At 44.1% G+C, this 23,977-nt stretch overlaps 1 protein-coding gene across 3 annotated transcripts in view; it reads right to left on the reverse strand.

Moving 5' to 3' along the window:
* Window positions 1-23,977, reverse strand: part of cemip2 (cell migration inducing hyaluronidase 2) — a 100,145-nt gene that overhangs the window by 66,286 nt on the left and 9,882 nt on the right. For 2 of the 3 annotated variants that reach the window (XM_084056184.1, XM_084056185.1), the window contains exons 2-5: window positions 20,978-21,374; window positions 19,007-19,147; window positions 15,882-16,206; window positions 14,241-14,483 (exon numbers count right to left, since the gene is read on the reverse strand). In XM_084056184.1, coding sequence (XP_083912310.1) covers window positions 14,241-14,483; window positions 15,882-16,206; window positions 19,007-19,147; window positions 20,978-21,344 — 1,076 coding nt within the window. In that variant the 5' untranslated portion in view covers window positions 21,345-21,374. The remainder of the gene's footprint in view (window positions 1-14,240; window positions 14,484-15,881; window positions 16,207-19,006; window positions 19,148-20,977; window positions 21,375-23,977) is intronic. The other variant, XM_084056186.1, reaches the window with a different exon arrangement.

Here is a 23,977-nt window from a genome sequence, read left to right on the forward strand (position 1 = left end):
GGGAGGCATTTTTCTCTCGTTATCAGATGACCTTACAGGACCCTCGTCAACAACACTGACGTGACCTTAGTTCTGGGTCGGTCCCCGTCCCCCCCGGGGGCCATTTACGACCTCTCAGAAAGAGCCACACAATGCTACACATATGGGGCTGTCACACACAGATGGGGCCTTGAGCATGTGCTTGTTGGCTCCATTGTGTTGCTGCCTTATCAATGTCATCTCCTTAAGGAGGCCCTGTTCAGATTCCACTGGACCACAATGAGGTTATGGACTCACTGGGGTGGTCTCGTCTCTCTCTGCCATTCCAGGAAAAACACTTTAGGAGGCTGCCAGGGGTGTGACTTCTTAAACGCTTAAAACGCTTAATGTTTACGAAATGTGTAAACACGTTATGTTGATGACGTCCACCCACATTACGGAAGGACGGCGGTGACGGTGGATCTGATTAATTTCACAATATCTCTGCTGTCGGGGCAGAAACCAACTATGTCCAAAATATTTTTTAGGAAATACAACACAATACTGCCTCATCAAAGATTATTATAAGTTATTGGAGCGCTTACTGGTATAACTCAGACCACCGGTGCTCATGAAAGGGAATAATGTGCAAGAGAGAGGAAATATGCCAGAAAGGCATAAAAAATCCAGGTCCAGGCACTCAAGGTGGCTTTGTAGGTAAAAGGCCTTTATTAAATATGGGCTACAAACATTAAAGGGACTACACCATGAATATAAAAAATATATATTATATATAAATATTGCCCCCTAATACGTATTAAACAGGTTGTAAGCCTAAAAAAACATCCAGATATTTTTTCTCACAATCTGACTGTCTGTCATTCCAAGCTTTTTCAGCTGCAATACCAAAACGTCCTTTTGGGCAGAGGGGTGCTACTGAGCAATTCTGTCTGTCAAAATACATGGGTAGAAATGCAAGTGATGTCACTTGCATTGCCATTCTGAGATGGCCTGTTCAGACACGCCCATTCTGAAAATCTCTGAAATGAGAATGAATGACTGAATGTTAACAAAAAATATTTTTTGGGGTACAAGAGACACTGGGGAGCCCAAAAAATAACCCCCACCCCCCAAAAAAAAACATGGTGTAGCCCCTTTAAAAAAACACCAACTTGTGTCGGCTTGCGCCTTCTTCAGGGTGTGATAGACAAAGACACAGAGTAGGCCTAATTATAGGTGTAGTCCTACACTGGTGTGTCCCATTGAGGCATTATACAAATTCAAGTCCAAAGCTGACAAGAAAACACAATCATGGTCTACCCACAGTCTGTTAAAAATACTTTTCCAGGCCTGGGCCATGAAGTGACGGCCCAGGCAACCTACAGTAGGCTGCAATGCCAGCCTGACAGCGTGTCGCGGGTTCGACTCCCGTTCCCAACGACCTTTGCTGCGTGTCACCCAGCCCCCCCATCTCTCTCCCCATTTCCTGTCAGCCTACTTTCACTATCCCTTTCTAAATAAAAGGTATACAAAAATATAAAATAAATACTTTTCCATGCTAAATTATGTGTAGAGCTTTGCTGTCATCTGGGGACCCCCTCCTGTGGGGACCACCCTGGGGGTCCCAACCCACAGATTGAGAATCACTGTACTAGAGGACCGAAAACACATTTGGCTGTTTTTTTTTTGCATTTGCATCCTTATTGGCTTGGATTCTTAAAGCAATCTCTTAAAACTTTATATTTGGAACTTTTATACAGTCTTGACGATGAAGCACAGCTTTCATCACTTCTAGTTCTACTAAAGTGAGGCCGTTATTTCCTGGCAGGTTCCACAGAAAGCTAAAGGAAGGCCAGATGATGCCGTCGTGTCCCAGATTCACCTTTAACATAATGTAATGCAAGCCCCCATCCATCCAATCCAGGTTCTACTTCATTCATCAGGAGCTATGCTGGAGTCCTGGAGCGCTCGGCTCACTTTTCCACTATGTTATAGCAGCGCTAAACAGTGTTGCCAGATTTTGTGTTGCCAGATGTTGTGAGAAATAAGCAACCAGGTCTGTGCAAAGTAACGAGCCCAAAAGAAGCGACTATAGGCCACAAGAGCACTTTATACTCTTTATCTATATGCATCGGCTATTTAAAAATAGTCGATCCACAAGCTCACACAACGCGTCGCAAGCGTGTAGATCTGCTATTTTCAAAACAATCTTGAAAAAAAGTGAAACATTTTAAATATATTTTTTGAACATTTTAACAACACAAATCTGGTATGGGATTCCCTGGCACAAAATGTGTTTAGGGGGGGGCAGGGTCCGTGGTGGACATACAATTTGCAATTTAGACATTTAACAGACGCTCTGAATCCAGGCAATCTACTGGCCCAACAGCATCACAAATGAAGAGCTCTGGCAAACCACACAACAAGAGCAAATTGAAACCGAAATTAAATGCAGGAAATGGGGCTGGATTGGGCACACCCTGAGGAAACCATCCTCCAACATAACCAGGCAGGCCTTAACCTGGAACCCTCAGGGGGAAAGAAAACCAGGAACTCGGGGAAAAAGGAACATCTTGGAAGGAAGCAGAGAAGATCGCCCAACACCGAACTACAGTAGCCGGAGGAAATTCATAAATGACCTATGCTCCCCAAAGAGCAAAAGGGTTTAAGTCAAGTAAGTCTTAATGCAGAGCTATTGACAGTAAGCAAGGTACACATAAACAATACATTAATTCGGGGGTCCTTGACATGAAAATGTTTGAGAACCCCTGGGTTAAACAACATTAGGAAACAAGCTCCAAATAAGCAACTACACTTTAAAAACAAACCCAAAAACAAGAAAAAACGCTAGCAACTTTACAGAAAAAACAAGCCCCAAGGTCGCTTATAATAAGCAGACATGGCAACACTGCTGGTAACGCTGGTGGTGGGGCTCCGTCCAACAGAATCATTTCCACATTTTGGCTTTCATGTGGAAAAACGTGAATGGAGCCCTCTTCAACGTCTAACTGGAGAACAGTGATTTAGATTCACAAGCTTATGTTATGTGCTCCCCTCCCTGCTGCACCCTGAGGGCTGATTAGATCTGCTATTTTCACTATTGAGACTTGGGCATGGTCCTTTGTGCCAGTAGCTATGAGGATTTACAACCAGACACACAATGGTCGCTCTCTGCCAGGTCAACCGTCACACAGCTTTGGGATAAAATATGTACCAAGCAGTGGTGTAAAGTAACTAAGTACATTTACTCAAGTACTGTACTTAAGTACAATTTTGAGGTATTTCCAATTTCCCATACTTTTACTTCTACGCCACTACATCTCAGAGGCAAATATTGTACTTTTACTCCACTACAATTATCTGAAAACTTTAGTTACTAGTTACTTTGCACATATAAATGATTACATTATAAAACATACATTAACCACTTCAGCCCTATTTTATACCTAGGCTATTTGAAAATAGCCGATCTACAACCTCAAAACGCGTCGCAAAAACAGTTGAGTACTTTTTCCACCACTGGTACCAAGGCAAGGACGCTAGCTATATGAGTGCACGGGAGTTGGGAAAGTCCCGGAGAAGACGTGCTGTGATTGGCCAGTAGTCACTTTGAGGGGCATTTGGGGCAAACCCTGACCCCAAAATATGACTTACGATTATGTGCCTATATCGGTACATAACTCGGACTAGGGGTGTCAGAAAAAAATCGGTTCGAATACGAATCCCGATTCTAATGTTGGACGATTCAGAATCGATTCTCGTTTTCCAAAAGTGTTTTTTTTTTTTAAATCTTGGATTTACCTTTCTGCGGTTACATTATATCAGTTGATAAAACCTTTACAATTATAAAAGCTATGCAAATGTGCTCTGCTCTCATGCCAGCAGACTGGTGTAGATTCTGAAATCCTAATTTTTGAATCGAGAATAGTTTTGAATCGAGAATCGTTTGTTTTGAAAAAAACGCAATCGTGACCCCAATAATCAGAATCGATCGAATCGTGAGATAGCAGACGATTCACAGCCCTAACTCTGACGTCACTGAGTCGCTGTGCCGAACGTCGCAAAGTTTGCTTGAGCCAACTCAGCTCAAGCGAACTTTGCGACGTTCGGCACAGCGACTCACTTGCTTTAATTAGCTCGCATGGCGGTGCCTCTCCTGATCAAGTTTGCTTGAGACAGCGCAATACAGCAATTGATATCAAAAAGTAAATGTACTTTGCACTTTTGAGTACTTCACTTTTTTTTAAATGCAAGCACTTTAACTCGAGAACAAATTTGACTGAGCAACTTTCACTTGAGTATCTAGATCTTTTACTCAAGTACTGGTGGTTGAGTACTTTGGTCCACCACTGCTCATAATAACGGGGCAGGGTCCTGCCAACACTATCACACAACAACCCTAATAAAACACATTCTGATGGAGATGAAAGAGCCCCTCGCCCGTCCCCCCCTCCCCCCAGCCACCCCACTGTCACACAAACAGCCAGCATGTGGGGACCCGGCCTGGCAGCCTGTCATTACAGCCTCACTGTGTGGCTTATGGAGACTTTTTCCTGCCAGGGGGAAAGAGAGAAAACACATAATCAAACGGGCCTCTGTCTGTCTGTGTGTGCACGTGTGCACGTGTGTGTGTGTGTGTGTGTGTGTGTGTGTGTGTGTGTGTGTGTGTGTGTGTGTGTGTGTGTGTGTGTGTGTGTGTGTGTGTCTCTCTGCATGACTCTTACATATATTAGAGCAGTAGGTTTCCAAATATTTCAGCTCGAGTCCCATAGCATACATTTAAAGGCCAGTCCACACCAATGCAACTCCTTGCGACATGCGACTTGCAACTATAGGGATGCAAATGATCGATTCATTCATTGATTGATAGTTGATAACCTTATCGATCGATTAATCTATTACTTGATAAGCTGCGTTTTTTTTAACCAAAAGGAATCTTCTTGTCCGAGACTGAAAATGAGTGCAGAAACATAATTGCATTGATGTATATAACATTAACGAGCATCAGCTGAACAGAGACACACACACACACACACACACACACACACACACACACACACACACACACACACACACACACACACACACACACACACACACCTCCCCTCTGCACCCCACCCCTGTCTCATTTCAAAACCTTGAATATGATGGAATGTGATTAAGGATTACTGTGATTATGGTAAGCTCACATTTGATATCACACACACCATACCTGTAACTTTCACTGGCCCAATTTGTTATGAATTGAAAATAGATACATTTATCGATTATAGATTAATTGTTAACATCCCTACTTGCAACTCCTTGCGACATGCAACTACTTGCAACCATTATCCCCAATGGCAGTTGCAAAAACGTTTGAGAATTTATGGAAACTAGACCATACCCGTCGGGGTATATGAGCACCCAAAGTGCGTCATGGTCCGCTCGTTTCACGGACGGTCCGCTTGTTTCACGGATGTGGCAACACCGGTGCTTGTTTCACGCACATGATTTGGCAACCTGGAGCCAGCGATCACAAAAACGCTAATAAACAGCTGACATTTGGGGAAAGCGAAAAAAGAAAAACAGGCTTCGGTGTTCCGTGCACATGGTAATGGTCAATGGCCAGTGTGTGCAAATGCGAATCAATTGCTCCAGCCACTGAGGAGAACTGGGTAGAAGAGATTTTGGGGGACGCGCTCACTCACTCACAGAGCTTTGTAGAATTATAGGAGGATGTTTAGATTTTCTGGGTCCCGAGACCCATTGTTAGGGAACCACTGACTGCATTACAGTATGTTTACCACCAGCTGCAGAGGCAGAGAGCACCGCGGCTCACAGGAAATAGTGCAGGAGGAGAAAGTACAAACGTTCGATGTTTATTTCCACTCTCTCTTTCTCCACTCCACGATCATTGCGTCAGTGGTTTAACAACCTCATTGTGTGTGCGGTAATGATGATGACACTAATGTGCACAGGCCCCGAGGGTCTGTGTGTGTGTGTGTGTGTGTGTGTGTGTGTGTGTGTGTGTGTGTGTGTGTGTGTGTGTGTGTGTGTGTGTGTGTCATTCTGATAGAGAACAGTTCAGAGACAGCGGGGTCGGCAGGAAGACAGACACGAGGCAGCAGGAGCCAACAACACGCTCATTGAAGTTGTCCGTCACAGGAAGCTACGGCTGTATAGCTACCATGCTTATAACCACGTTCACCCTGACCTCCATGTTAAATGGGGCACGTCATGCTCTGGAAGTACAATGGCTCAGTGGCCTTGTGGTTAGAGCGTCTGCCCTGAGATTGTGAGGTCGGGGTCATACCAAAGACTATAGCAATGGGACCCAATGCCTCCTTGCATGGCACTCAGGGGTTAGATTGGGTCCCTGCGACATACTAACGTCATGTCCAGGGCAGTGTTGATTTCGTCGACTAAAACTATGACGAAATATGTTCGTCGACTACCTTTTTTCACTGACGAAAACTAAATAAAAACTAAGCTATGATGACTAAAACTATGACTAAATATATTGACAATTTCGTCAACAAATACAAACTAGACTAAAATTTTAGTGAGGGACTAGTGGAGAAGAGATCCAGTAGAACTAGAAGACAAGTCATTTTGTGTTTGGTTGCGCTCAGGTGTTGCGCTCTGAAAATAGCAGATATTTTCAGCATGCAACCAAGTGTAAAATCAGTCATTACGACACCATCAAGGCACCGCCAACATACATCTTAGTCGACTAAATCAACTGTAAATTTAGTCGACTATAATCTTATGATATTTAGTCGACTATAACTAGACTAACAGTAAAACATTTCAGATGAGTAAAATATGACTGAAACTAAATGGAATTTGATTCAAAAGACTATGACTAAAACTGAATAAAAATTTGCTGTCAAAATCAACACTAGTCCAGGGGATGCACTCGTACATCAAGCCACCTCACGCTACAGAAACAGGAGATAAAACAATGGTGTGTTCTACCGTGTTACGCTACATACGTAGTGTGACCTGAAGAAAAGTTTCGTAGCCAAGCATAAAAAGCCATCCAAAAAATATCCAAAAAAGCGTATCTGATACGCAGGAGGAGGGGCTGGGGGGCAGCAAGAATGTAAACTTCAGTTCTCAAATAGCCTTTTTCATGTGATAATGTGGCGTCTGAGGTGAAGGCTTAATATGTGTGGCAAGTAATTCACACATTAACTACTTCGGCGACCATGTGTGCGTGTACATATGCGCGCATGTGCAGCTGCACGTTCCTTGCGTGTGGGAGGGAATAATTATACAGTAGTATGCCCTCCAAAAAAACTAGAACTCACCACTGCTGTGGGCCACATGGCTTGGCAAGGCTTACTACTTACTTACTAGAAAGCATGTAGCTTTCTCTGTATTGGGTTTATACGTGAACCAGTTTTTTCCCTATGGTGTCACTACTCTGCTTGGCACCCAGCATCAAGGGTTGGATTGGGGGTAAGTTTCCTGTGACACACTAGCGTCATGTCCAGGGGGAGTAGTTGCACATCAAGCCACCTCACGCTACATAAACAGGAGATACGTATATAGGTTCCTGCCCTGTGGGCCACATTCAATTCAATTCAATTCAATTTTATTAAAGTGTCAAATCACAACAAGTTGTCTCAAGACACTTTACATGTAGAGAAGAGACCCGACTGGCTCGGCTTAGTGCAAGGCTTACTCACTGTGTTTTGAGAGTATAAAAAGGGGTTAAATGATTAAAACCAGAAATATACAACACTCATATCACAATATTCATAATCCCAGACAACATCTACCCCGGATTCAAACCCATGTTCTACTGCGAACCCATCTCCAAGTGCTGAATTTATTTGTTTTACCACTGAGCTAATAGAGCCTACCTGCTTGCTCAGGGGAGAAATATAATTTTTACTTACAGCCTGTACCACCAGTCAACCAGTTATACTGTATATACTACCATATACACTGATCCAAATATCAGTTTATTCACACAAAAACCTTACGTAGTGTAGTTTTAAACTGCTAATTCAAAATCGAGCAAATATTTCCAAGAGGATTCCTATCCGACAGAAACTCTGGAGGAATACCTCTAATAAAAAGCCACTCATATTTGCCATCTGGGATGTAGTGGAGTGGAAGCATAATATATTGAAAAATATGAAATATTTGTATGTTCTGGCCCCACAGTGGTGGAATGAACTTCCCACTGATGTCAGGACAGCAGAGTCACTGCCCATCTTTCGCCGCAGGCTGAAAACCCACCTCTTCAGGAAACACTACCCTTCCTCTTCGCCTTGCCTACTTGTTAACTAGTTGTATGAACTCTTGTTTTATTATTGTATTGTTTTATTGGATCTTGTTTAGTCGATACACTTATTTGTTTTAGCTCCTGCTCATTTGATTTTGCTATTTGTATCATCTGTTTAAGAAAGTAGGGAGTTGATATATTGCACTTTTACCTTAGCGCTAGGTATACTCTTGGTCGCTTGTTTTAGAAGAAAATGCACTTAGGACTTCTGGTGATTAGTAGTTTTTGTTCCCTACCTATGTTGAATGCACTTATTGTTAGTCGCTTTGGATAAAAGCGTCTGCTAATGTAATGTAAAGTAATGTAAAGGAAACATGTAGACAGTGAATATCTCTGCCTCCATAATGAAGGGAAGCATGCAGACAGTGAATATCTCTGCCTCCATAATGAAGGGAAGCATGCAGACAGTGAATATCTCTGCCTCCATAATGAAGGGAAGCATGCAGACAGTGAATATCTCTGCCTCTATAATGAAGGGAAGCATGCAGACAGTGAATATCTGCCTCCATAATGAAGGGAAGCATGCAGACAGTGAATATCTGCCTCCATAATGAAGGGAAGCATGCAGACAGTGAATATCTCTGCCTCCATAATGAAGGGAAGCATGCAGACAGTGAATATCTGCCTCCATAATGAAGAGAAGCATGCAGACAGTGAATATCTGCCTCCATAATGAAGAGAAGCATGCAGACAGTGAATCCACTTCAAGCTTAACACACTGTGATGTTAACAAGGCTTTAAACAGCATGCCGTCTCATAACTACATGTTATGTGCATCCGCACAGACGGACCCCTACTATAGCTCACATAAGACCGACTGGTTCTCTACGTCCGGCCCGGGGACTGGGCTGGACCCTTACAGAGGACAAATGGAACCAAATGGACTCGTCGTTAAGGGTCCGTTTGGTTCCATTTCTACACTCTCAGAGTTAAATTAACACTGGTGATTTTACAGTGCAGTGATCGTGGCTTAATGCATATCTTCGCTGTCGGATGGAAACCTTGTATGTCCAAAACAGTTACCTTTCAGGAAAACAAATTAAATATGGAGATAAGAGGATTCTGTCCGACAGCAACGAGATCAAACTGGGGGTCGTTGAGTTTCAAAAGGTTGACAGTCACTGACATTACAGTAGCCTATAATAACATGCCTGCCATGAAAAAGTAATGACAGACCAAATGTAATGGCCAAACACACACACAGAAAGAAAACACACACACACACACACACACACACACACACACACACACACACACACACACACACACACACACACACACACACACACACACACACACACACACAGTCAGCAACAGGGATAGAAGCTAAATCAAAACTCATGACTGAAAAAGTGTGGCCAAGTCCACAATCTGTGATTTGCAGGACACCCAGAGGCACCGCAGACAGAGAGCATCCTGACTGGCTGGTTCACTGCCTGGTATGGCGGCTGCACCGAGCTCAACCGCAAGGCAACGCAGAGGGTCGTGAACGCATCGAGCGGATGTGATCTATACCCCCGCCATCCAAGCCCCATGTACGACGAACGCTGTGTCAGCAAAGCTCGAGGAATCATCAAAGATCTAAAACCACAGACTGTTGAGACGATGCCGCATGGAAAACGGCTGCACAGTCTCAAACCTATACTAGCATCAGACTGCAAAAAAAGCTTCTTTCCACATACAATCAGGTACATGAACGATCTGACAAGAACCAGAACGAACCAGGGCAACCTGACCCCCCCCCCTCCTCCTCATCCATCCTTTCCTTGCACTATTATGCTTGAGCTGCACCTACTGTACCTAATCTGCTGTATATAGAATAAACTGTGAAGTTGTTGGCAGCTACTGGGGAAAATGCTGTTGGTGTATATAATATACCAAGTTCTTTATGCACATGTACATTTGATGATGCTCTTTTTGCACTCTCTTTCTTTTCTTTAAATCTTTTTAAGATTTTTTATCATTATCCTGTTATCATCTACGCTGCTGCATTGTCTGAAGGGAGCCAAACCAAACTAAGTTTTACTCTTGTGTACCTGTTACACAAGAGATTAGGGGTGTGCCGATACACTAATTTCACGAAACGATACGATACGATATTTGGCTCACAACTTCGATACGATTTCGATACGATACGATACGCACTTTTTTTATTATGAAAATAAATGGGGGAGAAAAAAAGGAAATGCAAACAAATAATTCTGTTTTTGCATTATTCAGACATGCAAACTTGTAGCTTTTCAGCCGTTTTGAATCCAAATAGGGCAATAGTGTGACACCTGACCCGAAAAAAAACAACATGTTGTCACCCTTTTCACCTCGGGGCTGTTTGCATGCCTGATTATTTTGATTGGTGTAAAAAAAAAAAAAAAAAAAAAGATTTTTTTTTTTTTTTTTTTCAAAACGATATTTTTTTCCCCCAAAACGATACATATCGTCGCGAAAACGTATCGCGATATATCGCGGGACGATCTATCGGCACACCCCTACAAGAGATGTAACAATAAAGTACAACCTTGAACCTTGAACCCACACTGGCACTGTGTTTCCTGACACCTTTTCAGGCCGTGACCAGTGTTGCCAAATTCTGTGAGAGAAACAAGCAACCCGGTCTAGGAAAACCAGCCCAAAAGAAGTCGAATATGGGCCACAGTACTTTAACATCAGTAATGTGACACAGTACTTTAACATGCACATCAACTATTTGAAAATAGCAAATCTACAAGTTCACAACTGTGAGCTTGTAGATTGGCTATTTTCAAATAAAATCTTGCGGGGGAAATTATAATAAGCAGTCAGATCTGCCAAGCCTGGCCGTGACCCCCCAAAATAATCCCATTTGTCTCCGTCTTGGAGAAAAATGTGGCGACAAATGTGACGACCCCCACCCCCCCCCCTTCCTCCTCAGAGGTGAAATGTGACACTGGGGGACAGAGTGTGTGGTAGTTGTTGGCTGTTCAACCAACACAGCCAGAGAGACCAGGCCAGGCCACAAGTATAACCCAAATACTGCTACTGCTGCTCTAAGACTTTCCATACAATACGTGTGCAGTGTGAGTTTGCATACTGTGTGTGTGTGTGTGTGTGTGTGCGTGTGTGTGTGTGTGTGTGCGTGTGCGTGTGTGCGTGTGTGTGTGTGTGTTTGCGTGTGTGTGTGTGTGTGTCAGAAGCAGAACATGTAGTAACAAAAATTGTATTTGCTCTCTAAACTTTATGATCACATGGAGCCTCCTGCCGCCACATTCAACTCTTTTGCCCTCTTGTTGCACGAAGGTCGTCCAGCGTCGTCAGTCAGCACATTTTCACACAAATCCTGGAAGTAGAGCAGCTGTAACCCCTGCTATCCTCCATATGTAACCCCTGCTATCCTCCACCAGCTTCCTCTGCTGGCAAAACACACTGTATGGGAAGCACTGCGGGGGGGGGGAGCGAGTACGTTCCAATTTTCCGATATTCGGGGAAATCAGGGAGGTGGAGCGGATATACAGGATGAAAACGATGACGGTGAAAAGCGGTGGTGGAAGAAGTACTCAGATTTTATTTTTTTACACAAATGAAACAAAACTAGAAAAAGTGTTCCTCGGAGCACAGGTCTCCACCAGGGCAGGTAGGTTATTGTGGGCCAGCAATATTGATGGAATATTAAGAATCAGACAGATACGTCTTGATCACTTGACTAGAGATCATGTTTACCGATTTGCGTGTAAGTTGGATAAAATCTGAAGGAGTAATATAAAAAAAAAATTCTTACATAAGCCTATAAAAGGCAGATGTGAAAAATGCAGGGCAAAGGTTTTTTTTTTTTCTGCAGGCTCACAGAGTCATAAAATCAGGATAGCAGGGGTTACAGCTGCTCTACTTCCAGGATTTGTGTGAAAATGTGCTGACGATGCTGGATGACCTTCATGCAACAAGAGGGCAAAAGAGTTGAATGTGGAGGCAGGAGGCTCCATGTGATCATAAAGTTTAGAGAGAAAATACAATATTGATATTAACCCATTAAGACCTGGAACTGTGTCATTTTTAGATTTGAGCTAAAAAGCATTATTTTACACTTTGGGCTATTCAAAATAGCAGATATACAAGCTCGTAGCGCGGCACCGAGTGCCGCGCTACGAGCTTGTAGATCTGCTATTTTTGAAAAATCGTGAAAATGTGTCCAAATCTTTGAATATATATTCTTTTAAAGCGAACATTTTTAACTCAAATCTTTGCTTCTGGGGGGTCCCTAGAACTAAATATTTTGATGGGGATCCGCGGCCAAATACATATAATTTTGGGGGTCCTTGACATGAAAAAGATTGAGCACCACTGATATAGAAACATAGGTTTTTCAGAAAACTGATTTAGGAGACATGTAGAATGGCCTCAGGTCTCAATGGGTTAATCATGTCTTCCTCGTAGTGGGAATGTGCGTGCGAACTTTCACAGAAATCGCACGCAGCGTTCATGATTTGAAGCATTTTGTTCAAAACGGAGCAATTCCAACGTTTTGGTCTTTTGCAACGGCATTCATTTACGGGGAAAAAACACAAAAAGTTAAAATATGGATATAAGTGGTTTCTGCTCGACAACAACGACATGTACTTAGTTACTTTCCACTAATGTCTGGAAGCAGATGATGGTAAGAGGGACCGAGGGACGAGGCGTATCTGTCCGTGTCAGATACACCCCGTCCCTCGGTGCTTCAGAGTTCAGACTGTCAGTGTCAGTCTGAAGCACTGAGACACTTCAAAGACAATGGGAGTGAGTGTGTGTCTCAATAAAAGCATCTTTATCAGCCCCGGGAGACCACTAGTGGACAACACAGAGCGACCGGACAGTGCTCCATTACACCGCCTGCCAGGGAAAACACACAGAGAGCTGAACACAACTGTCATCAAGAAGGAACCACAAACACGCACACAGAAAAGCCTAATACATAGACACGCACACACACGCACGCACACACTCACACACACAAACACTCTAATATGAATCAATCAAGTCTGGGTATTTGATAGGGCTGTGAATCTTCTGCCATCTCACGATTCGATTCTGATTCTTGGGGTAACGATTCGATTAAAAATGGAATCTTAGATTAGGTGTAGTTCTATTTGATGCAGAAACACAGCATAATTGCTTTGGTGCAAGCAACATTAACGAGATCGTCAGCTGGACAGTGACACACACTCGGCTGTGCTGAACTGAAAGTGAGTTTGTTTTTTAAAAAAAGCCCTTGAATATGACTGAAGACATGATGTTTACTGTGATTATGGTAAGCTTACATTTCATATCAAATATTTGTGGATTTTGGATCGTTGATAATAAGAATCGCGATTCTTACATGAATCGCTTTTTTCCAACACCCCTGGTATTTGGGTATTTGTATGTCATAGGCGAAAAGTTGAAAAAGAAAGTAAAACAAAACAACCTCACAATGCACGGTGAGTTGTGAGCTTGTAGATCTGCTATTTTGACTCGCTTTTCACGACAAAACACACAACACCCACACAGCCAATTCGGTTGAAGTAATCAGTGGTCTAGGACATTGGTTCTCAAAGTGGGGTCCTTGAGGGAGTTCCAGGGGGTCCCCAGCTAAATGATAGATAGTTAGGAACCAAATGGACTCTTATGGGTCTGTAACTCAGAGAGTGTACAAATGTATACACTCTCTGAGTTACATTAACATTGATTTCACAATATAAATTGGGGTCCCAGAGATAGAAATGTCATTAAATGGGGGTCCGTAGCCTAATGCATGTCAAACAAGGGGTCCTTGAAATGAAAATGGTTGAGAATGACTGCTAGAGCCGTAAAAATCTTCTCTTATGGGGGTCCCTGGCATATCTTTTCAAATGGGGGTACACGGGCTAATAAGTGTCAATTTAGGGGTCCTTGACATGAAAAAGTTTGAGAACCACTGGTCTAGGATTCTCCAAAATCTGTATCGACATCGGACCCAAATATCTGGCACATGGGTCGTTGGTCTCTATGTGTAAAAAGGAAGCTGTTTGTTTACCTGTACTTGAGGTCGTAGACGTGTTCGCTCCCCAGCTTCTCCTCGATGGTCCTCTTGGTCTCCTCCAGGAGGCTCTTGACGGCCGAGTCGCCCACGGCCAGCGTCACGATGCGCCCGGCGGGCAGCGCCCGCAGCATGGCGCTCAGCCGCCGGCTGTCGTTGCGGGAGTCGTGCGTGTCGTAGCGCACGTCCAGCAGGATGGCGGCCGTGTCCTGGTCCACCACGCGCAGGTTGATGCCACGGCTATAGAATCATCAGAATCACACAATCATTACATTACATTACAGTCATTTAGCAGACGCTTTTATCCAAATCGACAATAAGTGCGTTCAACATAGGTAGGGAACGAAACTACAAATCACTAGAAGTCTTAAGTGCATCTTTTAATTGTCAAAAATTCACAGGTTTCAAAAGTAATCCAATGTTTTCTTAAGTAAAATTATCAATACCGCAGTATAAAAATGCTCTGTTACAAGTAAAAGGCCTGTGTTCAAAATGTTACTTGAGTGAAGTACAAAAGTATTGGCATCAAATGTACTTAAAGTACCAAAAGTAAAAGTACTAAAATGTTTGAAAATAGCAGATCTATAAGCTTACAACGCGTCACATCGCGACGCGTTGTGAGCTTGTAAAATGGGAAAATGGGTACTTGAGTACATGTACTTAGTTACGTTACACCACTGGTCACAAGATTCACAGGTTTCCAGGTGTAAAGAAGTAGGTGGAATAAAATGGTTTTGTGCCCAAGCTCCATCATTCATAGTTTAGCTTGTTTACTTCCTGTTTATGTCCAGTGGGGAAATGACTACGTCTCCATTCCTCTTGCTTTACGGCAAAAACAAGCCTCATTCAAATGGCCACAGCTGTGCAATGGATTACGCTGGCACAACGCTGCTGTATCAGAGTCAAAGAGCTATGTTGCAGATCCAGTAGGTGCAAGACCAAATAAATAACAGTAAAGAGAAAAGACAGAAATGTTGCGTGCCTTAATTGCACAGTCAACTTTTTATCAGGACTACAGCTGTGTGCGGACATCTCTCCACCGCAGAGCAATATGATTAGTCAACTGGTTTTTGTTTTTAAGTCTACTTGCAGGAAGTAGATGGACTAAATAAGAAGTTCATGACACATCAGTGCTCCACACAGCACCGCCTACACTAGTAACTGACGCTATGAAAATGATTGACCAAAAAAAAACGATTCGTCAACTTTCAGGGGACAGGCCTAACTTATACTACAAAAGTTAGCAGTTATGTACATGAGGTTAGACATAATGTAGTCTTGTAACGCCTCGCAGTGCGAGGCGTTGTGTGCTTGTACATCTGCTATTTTTGGCTAATGTTCCCCTCACTCCTCTCAGAATTATATCACAGACAGATTTGGAGGACCCCCTAAAGTAACTCCGGGGGTCCCGGACCCCCTGTTGAAGACCCCTATAGTATATAATCAATATGTCCCAAAATTCGTTCACGGAAATATATTTTAAAATATCTTTACATTTTATTTTTGAATTTCCATTTGTGATAAGCAGCAAGCTATATACGCTTTGATTATTTATTATTTATATTAGGACAAATTTGCACGACGGTAAAGACGACACGGAAGCGTCACATCCGCTTCATGGCATAAGGGCTACAGTACCTGAAGTTGCGCTGGAAGGCTAAGCCGCCGTTGGCCAGGCCCGTGGCGGGCACACTGCGGGTCAGCATGGACCACGACACCCTCCGCTCCCCGTGGAGCTCCAGGGTCCCGCCGGGCAGCACCCCGATGAACTTGCGGCCCAGGCCGGGCACCTCGGGCGCCGCCGCGTCGTCCGAGCGGCCCAGGAGGGCGATGGCGGCGCGGGAACGGTAGCGGCATTTGGGCGCGCCCACGTGCAGCGCCCCGCCGTCCTCGATCAGGATGTGTCTGGTTCTCAGCGTTATGTTTCTGGAGCCGTCTGGGCTGTCTGCAAACACCACCCGCCCTGCAACGACAAAGAATTACATCAATGTCTATAGACGGATTTCTTATTTACAAATAGTGGGACTGCACGCACAGGTGCCGGTTTCATGTAATCAAGTCCCAACAGATCCCCAAACCTGTTGTTTGGGGGAGCGTTGGTTTCTGTTCATTCAACCTCCTCTTGTGTGTTGGCTAGTGAGACGCTCCTAGCGAGACATACATTCATGCAACGGTATTGCGCGCCGAGAACAGCTGACATACAAGCTCACATTGCGTTGCGGATGTGACCGTTGTGAGCTTGGAGTTCTGCTGTTCTCTGCACGCAAAACCTTTGCATGGCAGAGCATAAATGAGGTTTGAGGGGATACATCTGTGTGATCAAGCAGGCTCTGGTGCCGTGATCATAGTGAGCGCTCCCTCTGTGACTGGAGGCGGGGTTTGGGGGACAACGGCTTTGAGAATCCCTATAATTGTTTACACACAACATAAACCAAGGTATATATTTCAAGAGCGAGAGATCACAGTAAACATCTATTCTAAACCTTCTTCCTCCACACTGGGAGGAAAACAGCATCTGAGAAATGGTGGGATGCATTTGTACACGTGAGGCTGTGACCACTTTTACATTACAACTTATGAGCGGTCGGGTTCTTTTGGCCCCGGCCTGCGTACAATATTTCAATGCTTTTTTCTGAAATGAATGCGCTAATTCGCAAATGTAGTGAAAATATCAGATCTAGAATGCGATGTGTTGTGTGAGCTTGTAGATCTGCCATTTTCACACACACACACACACACACACACACACACACACACACACACACACACACACACACACACACACACACACACACACACACACACACACACACACACACACACACACACACACACACACACACACACACACACACACACACACACAGCGTTGGGAAAAAGCCTAAACTACAAAACTATTTTCACATATCTATATGCTGATTTGACGGTTTCTTTATTTGATGAAAAACGTAGCTATTGTGGGAAGATGATGTCCTATAGGAGTTGGAGTGGTTGTTTAAAGGCTGAAGCGTTTAAGACCAGATCATTGTTTTTCTAAGGCTTGAAATAGAAGGCATACTCAGCTTTTCTTTTTTAAAGATTTCTTTTTGGGCTTTTTATGCCTTTATTATAGATAGGACAGTAGGCTGACAGGAAATAGGGAGAGACAGAGAGAGGGGGAGTGTCACGCTGCAAAGGCTGTTGGGATCGGGACTCGAACCCGCGTCACGCTGTCAGGCTACATTGTAGCATACTGTAGGTGCCCGGACCGCTACGCCATGATGTCAGGTCTCCTTGCCAACATGTGTGAGTGAGCTACCAGGCTCCATTAGGAGGGTTGTTGTGTCTTATGCTGTACTATAATTGCACTGCATGTATCCTGTGTGTTTTTACTGGTTATGTGTTTGATCCTTGTATGTGAGAAATTGCTACGTCTCCATTGTTTGTGTTAAATGGTCCATATCGTCTCTGTCAGGTGGAAACCTCATACTGTATGTCCAAAACTGTTACTTTTCAAAAATAGCAAAAGTAGCAGATCTACAAGCTCAAAACGTGCCGCTTCTGATACTTTTGTGTGACGCTGTAGTATGATCAAGTAGAGGCGTTAGTTTACGGAAAAAAACACAAAAAAGGTTAAAATATGGAGATAAGAGGTTTCTGCCCGACAACACCGATATGGGCTGGGCGATCATGGAAGCATGACACTTACATAAAAGGAAACGATTATCATATTCATCATAACTACTAAAGCAGTGGTTCTCAAACCTTTTCACGCCAAGGACCCCCAAAATGATATGCATTTGGCCGCGGACGCCCATCGCAAAAATATTTTGTGCCAGGGACCTCCAGAAGAAAAGTTCAAAAATAATATATCTCTAGTACAGGGGTCTTCAAAAGGGGGTCCGGGACCCCTAGGGGTTGTGTGATATGATGTTGTTTTTTTTACATTAACCACTTGAACCCTAGAATTCCTTTTCTGAGGGGAACATTAGCCGAAAATAGCCGATCTACAAGCTCTCAGCACCTCGCAGTGCGAGGCGCTATTTTTGGCAAAGACACTATAGGTGTAGAGGGAAAAAATGGCTTGAAAACGTTGAAGACCCCTGCTCTAGTACATCACATTTCACAAGACATAGTACGTGTAGATATAGAAATCATTAAATGATTTCTATATTTTGGCTGAAAATGCTCTAACAAGTCTTTAAGGACAACTTTGTTTTTTTTACAACCAAGGTTTATGTTTTAGCTTGTAATTTATTTTAGTAAATAAAAGATAAGTGTTAAAAAATAAAAAAAAATAAAAAAAATAGATGTGCAAGCTCTCAGCACGAAGTGACCTGCTGCGAGCTTGTAGATCTGCTATTTTTTCAATAGCCAACATATATAAATGGATAAAATGGTTGTGATGCTGTATTAACACATTTTGCTGGGGGACCCCCTGGTACCACTGCAAGGACCCCTGGGGGTCCCCGGACCCCACTTTGAGAACCAATGTTCTAAAGTACAGCTTCATAACTTAAGTAAATATGTGGTTGTCTTTCCCCAGTTGGCAGGAGGAACGGAAGGACAAAAATGCTTAAAGAATTAGGAAATGGACAACATTGTGTTGTCCATTTCCTAAAACATTCCAGATGTGAATAAAGAATGAAAAGGCTGTTTTCTGTTGGACTTTATGAGTCGTGTTTATAAGCAACAAGTGGCTCAACCCTGCTCAGGATACCTGTGAGGAAGTGGTGCTCAAAGTGAGGTCCGGGGACCCCCCACTTTTCCAAATAATACCGTACCTCCTGATTGGATGGTGAGGGAATGGAAGGTGGCGGAGGCGTCCAATCGCAACAGGTTTCCCCTGGTGACGACCATGGCCTTCTCTGGTCGGTGGCCCGGGTTCCAGCCGCTCAGGTTAGGACTGTGGTCCGGACAGTTCTCTGTGGAAAAGAGACACAAACATCCATGTAACCCTTAATCCATGAGAGGTTTAGCCATGAATACACAGATTACACACTGAATACACAGTATTCAAAAGTGCATGCTTTTTTTCCTTTTCTCTTTTAAGTACATTATTACATTTCTTAAAGGGATATTTCACTTTCCCTTTTTTTTCACGATTTTGTAACCCATTTTTTCACCCAGTGCCAATGCCTAAACTGTAATCTACTACTCTCCCTCTGCCAGCCTGTGATATCTCACTTTCGTTTGGGGTCATTTTAACGTCTAGTCTGGCTTTTGTGAGCTTCCCAGACAGGTTTTAAATTGCTTCATTCAGTATTTAGATATTTGATATTCATTTTATCTGACACGCCCCCTTCCAACTTCAAACACTTAAGGCCCGTTGTTTATACTTAGTTGTACAAGGTGTAATTTGATTAAAGGAGTAGTTCACTCAAAAAATTACTTATTTTCTATCAATTACACATCCCATGAAGCCTTACATTTTTTGTTTTGTCGCATTCCTAAACCAATAATTTGATGACCAGTGGAAAGATGCTAATGTCTCCGGTAGGACACTCAAAGTTGACACAGTTTGGGAACCACTGCCAGTCATCAAATTATTGGCTCAGGAATGCGACAAAAACAAAACAAATCTCAAGTCTCCATAGGATGAGTAATCGATAGAAAAAAAGTCATTTTGGGGGTGAACTGTCCCTTTAACTACTATTCCACCCCTAGACGACAGAGATATCAAGACAGCACAGCAATCATTTAAAGTTGTTCAGAGCTGCCACTTCAGCATGCAGTGTTCTAGTCCTGTAACTAGGCCAGGGGGCCGTGAATGGAGAGAGAGGCACTTCAACAGCCAATGTTTCCTATGGTTTCTACAAAACATCACTTTACAGAACTCTAGTATAATGGGGGGCAATGTTGGAGCCTGCCAATGGCATTGAGCAAGAGGCTGCTATTAAAATTACTCTGCTGTGTTTTTTTTCATTACCAAAGCTGTGTTGTAATCAGGGCACTCATAAATCAGGAATCCCTGAAAAGTTTTGTGGACCCCTGAATTAACCTAATCGATGATTTTATTGCATCCTTGTCATTTTAGATTTCTTTGGCTATTCAAAAATAGCAGATATACAAGCTCATAGCCCGGCACCGAGTGCCGCACAATGAGCTTTGATCTGCTTTGAGCTTTGATCTGAGCTATGATCTGCTATTTTTGGAAAAATTGTGAACATTAAGTGTAAATCTTTTAATTAGGTGTGTGCCGATATATCGTCCCGCGATATATCGCGATACGTTTTTGTGACATACGGACGGTAGCTAGGCTGCCTCATTCACTAGAATGGGGACTCTCACTTCCAGCTGAAACAGTGCGACTTTTAGTAGTTTATAATGGCATATGGTTATATGTACCGTCTACCCTCACAAAAACATGCAGTAATCCTGGTCTCTATACTGCCTCCCCCTGGCCAGCCGGGGCGCCTGATGGAGGGGAAAGGAACTGGTTGGAATAACGTGTTCCTTCCACGCACTACGTCCAACCAGGGAAAATCCCCCCTGTCAGGTGACAAGAAGGTCAGTTGGCTCTCATGCACTGAAGGAAGCATGAGCTCGGCCCTGGCCTCCCCGGCTGTGGGGGACTGGTGTAGCGCTGGTGTAGGGCTGGTGTAGCGCCCAGGATCACTTAGGAAATTGGCACCGGGTGAAAAAAATGGGTTCCAAAAATCACGGGATAAAAATTATTAGAAAAAAAAAATGGGTTTCAAAATCGTGGGATAAAATGTAAAGAAAAAATAAATGAATAAATAAAAATGACTGACCGTCCATCACGTCTCCCTCGCTGAGGCTGAGGATGAGGATGAGCGAGAGGAAGAAAGCCCCGAGCGACACGCCGAAGCATATGAACGTGTTCTTCCTCCGCCGCAGGCTCTGAGCGCGCTCCCGCCGCTGGCCCTCCTCCGATAGGCCGATGACGACCCCGCCGCCGCCCCCGCCCCCCCCTCCTCTCCGCTCGGGAGGCGGGCCGTGGGGCTTGACGGGCGGAGGGGGCGGGGCCTTGGTGGGCGGCGGCGAGCGGACGGGGGCCACCCGCCCGGGCACGTAGCCGCCCGGCGACCGCTGGTGGTTGCCGTTGAGGGGCGGAGCTACGAAGACCGGCAGGCGGCTCGGCCCGTCGCTCGTCGGCATGGCAACGGGCTGGCTGTCAGTCAGCTCTACCTGGAGAGAGAGAGAGAGAGAGAGAGAGAGAGAGAGAGAGAGAGAGAGAGAGAGAGAGAGAGAGAGAAAGAGTATGAGAGAGAGAGAGAGAGAGAGAGAGAGAGGAGAGGAGAGGAGAGGAATGTTAAATATGTCCAAACGTTTCAAAAAAATAAGCAGTGTTCCGGTTAATCTAATGTTATTTAGTCACAAGCTGTTGTTAATACATTCCATTGGTTCAACATTTATAAAACCCACAAACACACTTAACCACTTACACTTTAAACATGTGTTTTCAACAATAGCAAAAAATAACCTCACAACGTCCTATCACATGCTTGTAGATCAGATCATTTTGCTACTTCTGTGAGACACTACAGTATGACGAAAGTAGCGCAAGGACTTTAACCCATTCAATCCAGGAGCAGATCTACAAGCTCATATAGCTGCTATTTTTGAATAGCCAAAGAAATCTAAAATGACAGAGATGCGTTGCTGTGCTACAGCACTGGGCAGCAACCTTGGGCTGCCCAAATGGCAGAGAACAAGTGAAGGAAGACTCTCTCTACTATTGTCCAAAGGCCAGCGAAATATGGAAGGTGGTTGGTTGATTTTCACGTCATGGATGTTTAGCAGATGTATAGGTTTCAAATGATGAAACTTCTTTAAAGCTTGTTTTCGTAGACCCGTTTGCTCGTTTCTCTCACAGAATCTGGCAACACTGCTGGTCACCTGGTGGTGTTCACCTGCTGCTGTTTCCCTCTCTGCCTGGAGGTTGGACCTGATGTGAGCGTTCAGGGATGCTCTTCAGTTCTGCATAACTGTGTTGTAACCAGTGGTTTCCTCTGACAAGGCATTTTCAGCGACAAAACTGCCACTCACTGGATATGTTCTCTTTTTTACAGGGTGGCGTGAAAAGCCAGTCTATAAACAGACCTGCACCTAGTCATCACTTCTCGACACTTTTTCCTCATTGGCTGGCCTTGGTGAGAGGCCAGCCAATGAGGACTCGCCATCCTCTCAGACTATGGGATCCGGACACACGGCAGAGCACAGCGGTGTCAGATTTCACACACACACACACACACACACACACACACACACACACACACACACACACACACACACACACACACACACACACACACACACACACACACACACACACACACACACACACACACACACACACACACACACACACACACACACACACACACACACACACACACACACGGTAGTCACCCTGTAAATGACATTTAAATGTCAGTCTTGTTTTTCTTTTTTACACCATTCATCCCCCATTCTGATGCCCGGCGGGTGCTCGTGTTCGTGGCGCAGTGGTCAAGTGCCTGCCCAGTGCTCACCACCACGGAGGTTGTGGGTTCGAATCCACCATCCGTGGTGCAACAGGGTTTGTCGAGCGTCTGTACGAACACAATTGGCCCGTGTTCGGGGTGAGTGAAGCCGGGCGGGGAGGAGGGTCATAATTGTCATTGCATGTATTCCTACGGGCTGGGGGGTTGGCACCTGTCAGCGAGGAGTGTTTGGCGGGACGAGTAGGACAAAGGCTCTACGTCCTCCCGGTGGGGGCTCCTCACTGGCAGGTGAGTCAGTAGGATACAACAGCAGTGACAACACAGAAATGTGTGTGGGGAGGAATTCACTGGCATAACGACAAAAAAAAAACTGCAGCAGGTTATCTTGACCATGAATAGAGGCGTAATTTGTGTCAACATGCAGTTGGAGAGGTGTGTCTCATAAAATGGTTGGTGTGTGTGTGTGTGTGTGTGTGTGTGTGTGTGTGTGTGTGTGTGTGTGTGTGTGTGTGTGTGTGTGTGTGTGTGTGTGTGTGTGTGTGTGTGTGTGTGTGTCAAGCCTTGTGTATATTTACAACAGCGGGTTAATCATTCACATCCTTTTGTGAAGCCACTGAATAAGACCCTCAGATCTTTAGAGAGGGGAAGATAGATAGATAGACCCTCAGATCTTTAGAGAGGAGAAGATAGATAGATAGACCCTCAGATCTTTAGAGAGGGGAGGAGATAGATAGATAGGCTCTTACAGCAATAGATTTGATTTGATGTATTGATTTGCAGAACAGGAATCATATTCATATATGTATATAGAACTTCTTTCCTAGGAAAGATGACAGAATATTGTTGTGCCGGTGAGGTAAGAAACCCTAGGACGAACCTCAGCATTTACAATGTAATGGTCATGCTGTATAACCTGGTCATACATGCAATGGTCATATTTGGGCCACAGCCAGAGTCTTTTCTGGTGAATCTGGACAACCGTCTATCCGGCTGAGTCGACTCCGGGCACTCTGGTTGTCTGCTACATCTGTGCCGAATTTTAAGTCGGGTGGTCGAACGGTTCTTGAGATACGTGCATTACAGACATACATACAGAGATTTGGTGCATTCATTGTAAGATAGCATCAAAATCAGTTTAATCACTTTAACCTATCTTTAAACTTTGGCTATTAAAAAATATCTGTGAGCTTGTGAAATATGTAGAACAATCTTGAGGAATTGTGATAATAATTTTGAATATTTTTTAAACAACAAGATCTTCCCTGAAATATTTTCAGATGGGGGCCCCGTGGCCAAATACATATA

Source organism: Gymnoscopelus microlampas (genome assembly GCF_963454915.1).
Source record: "Gymnoscopelus microlampas genome assembly, chromosome: 4".
Taxonomy (NCBI): Eukaryota; Metazoa; Chordata; class Actinopteri; order Myctophiformes; family Myctophidae; genus Gymnoscopelus; species Gymnoscopelus microlampas.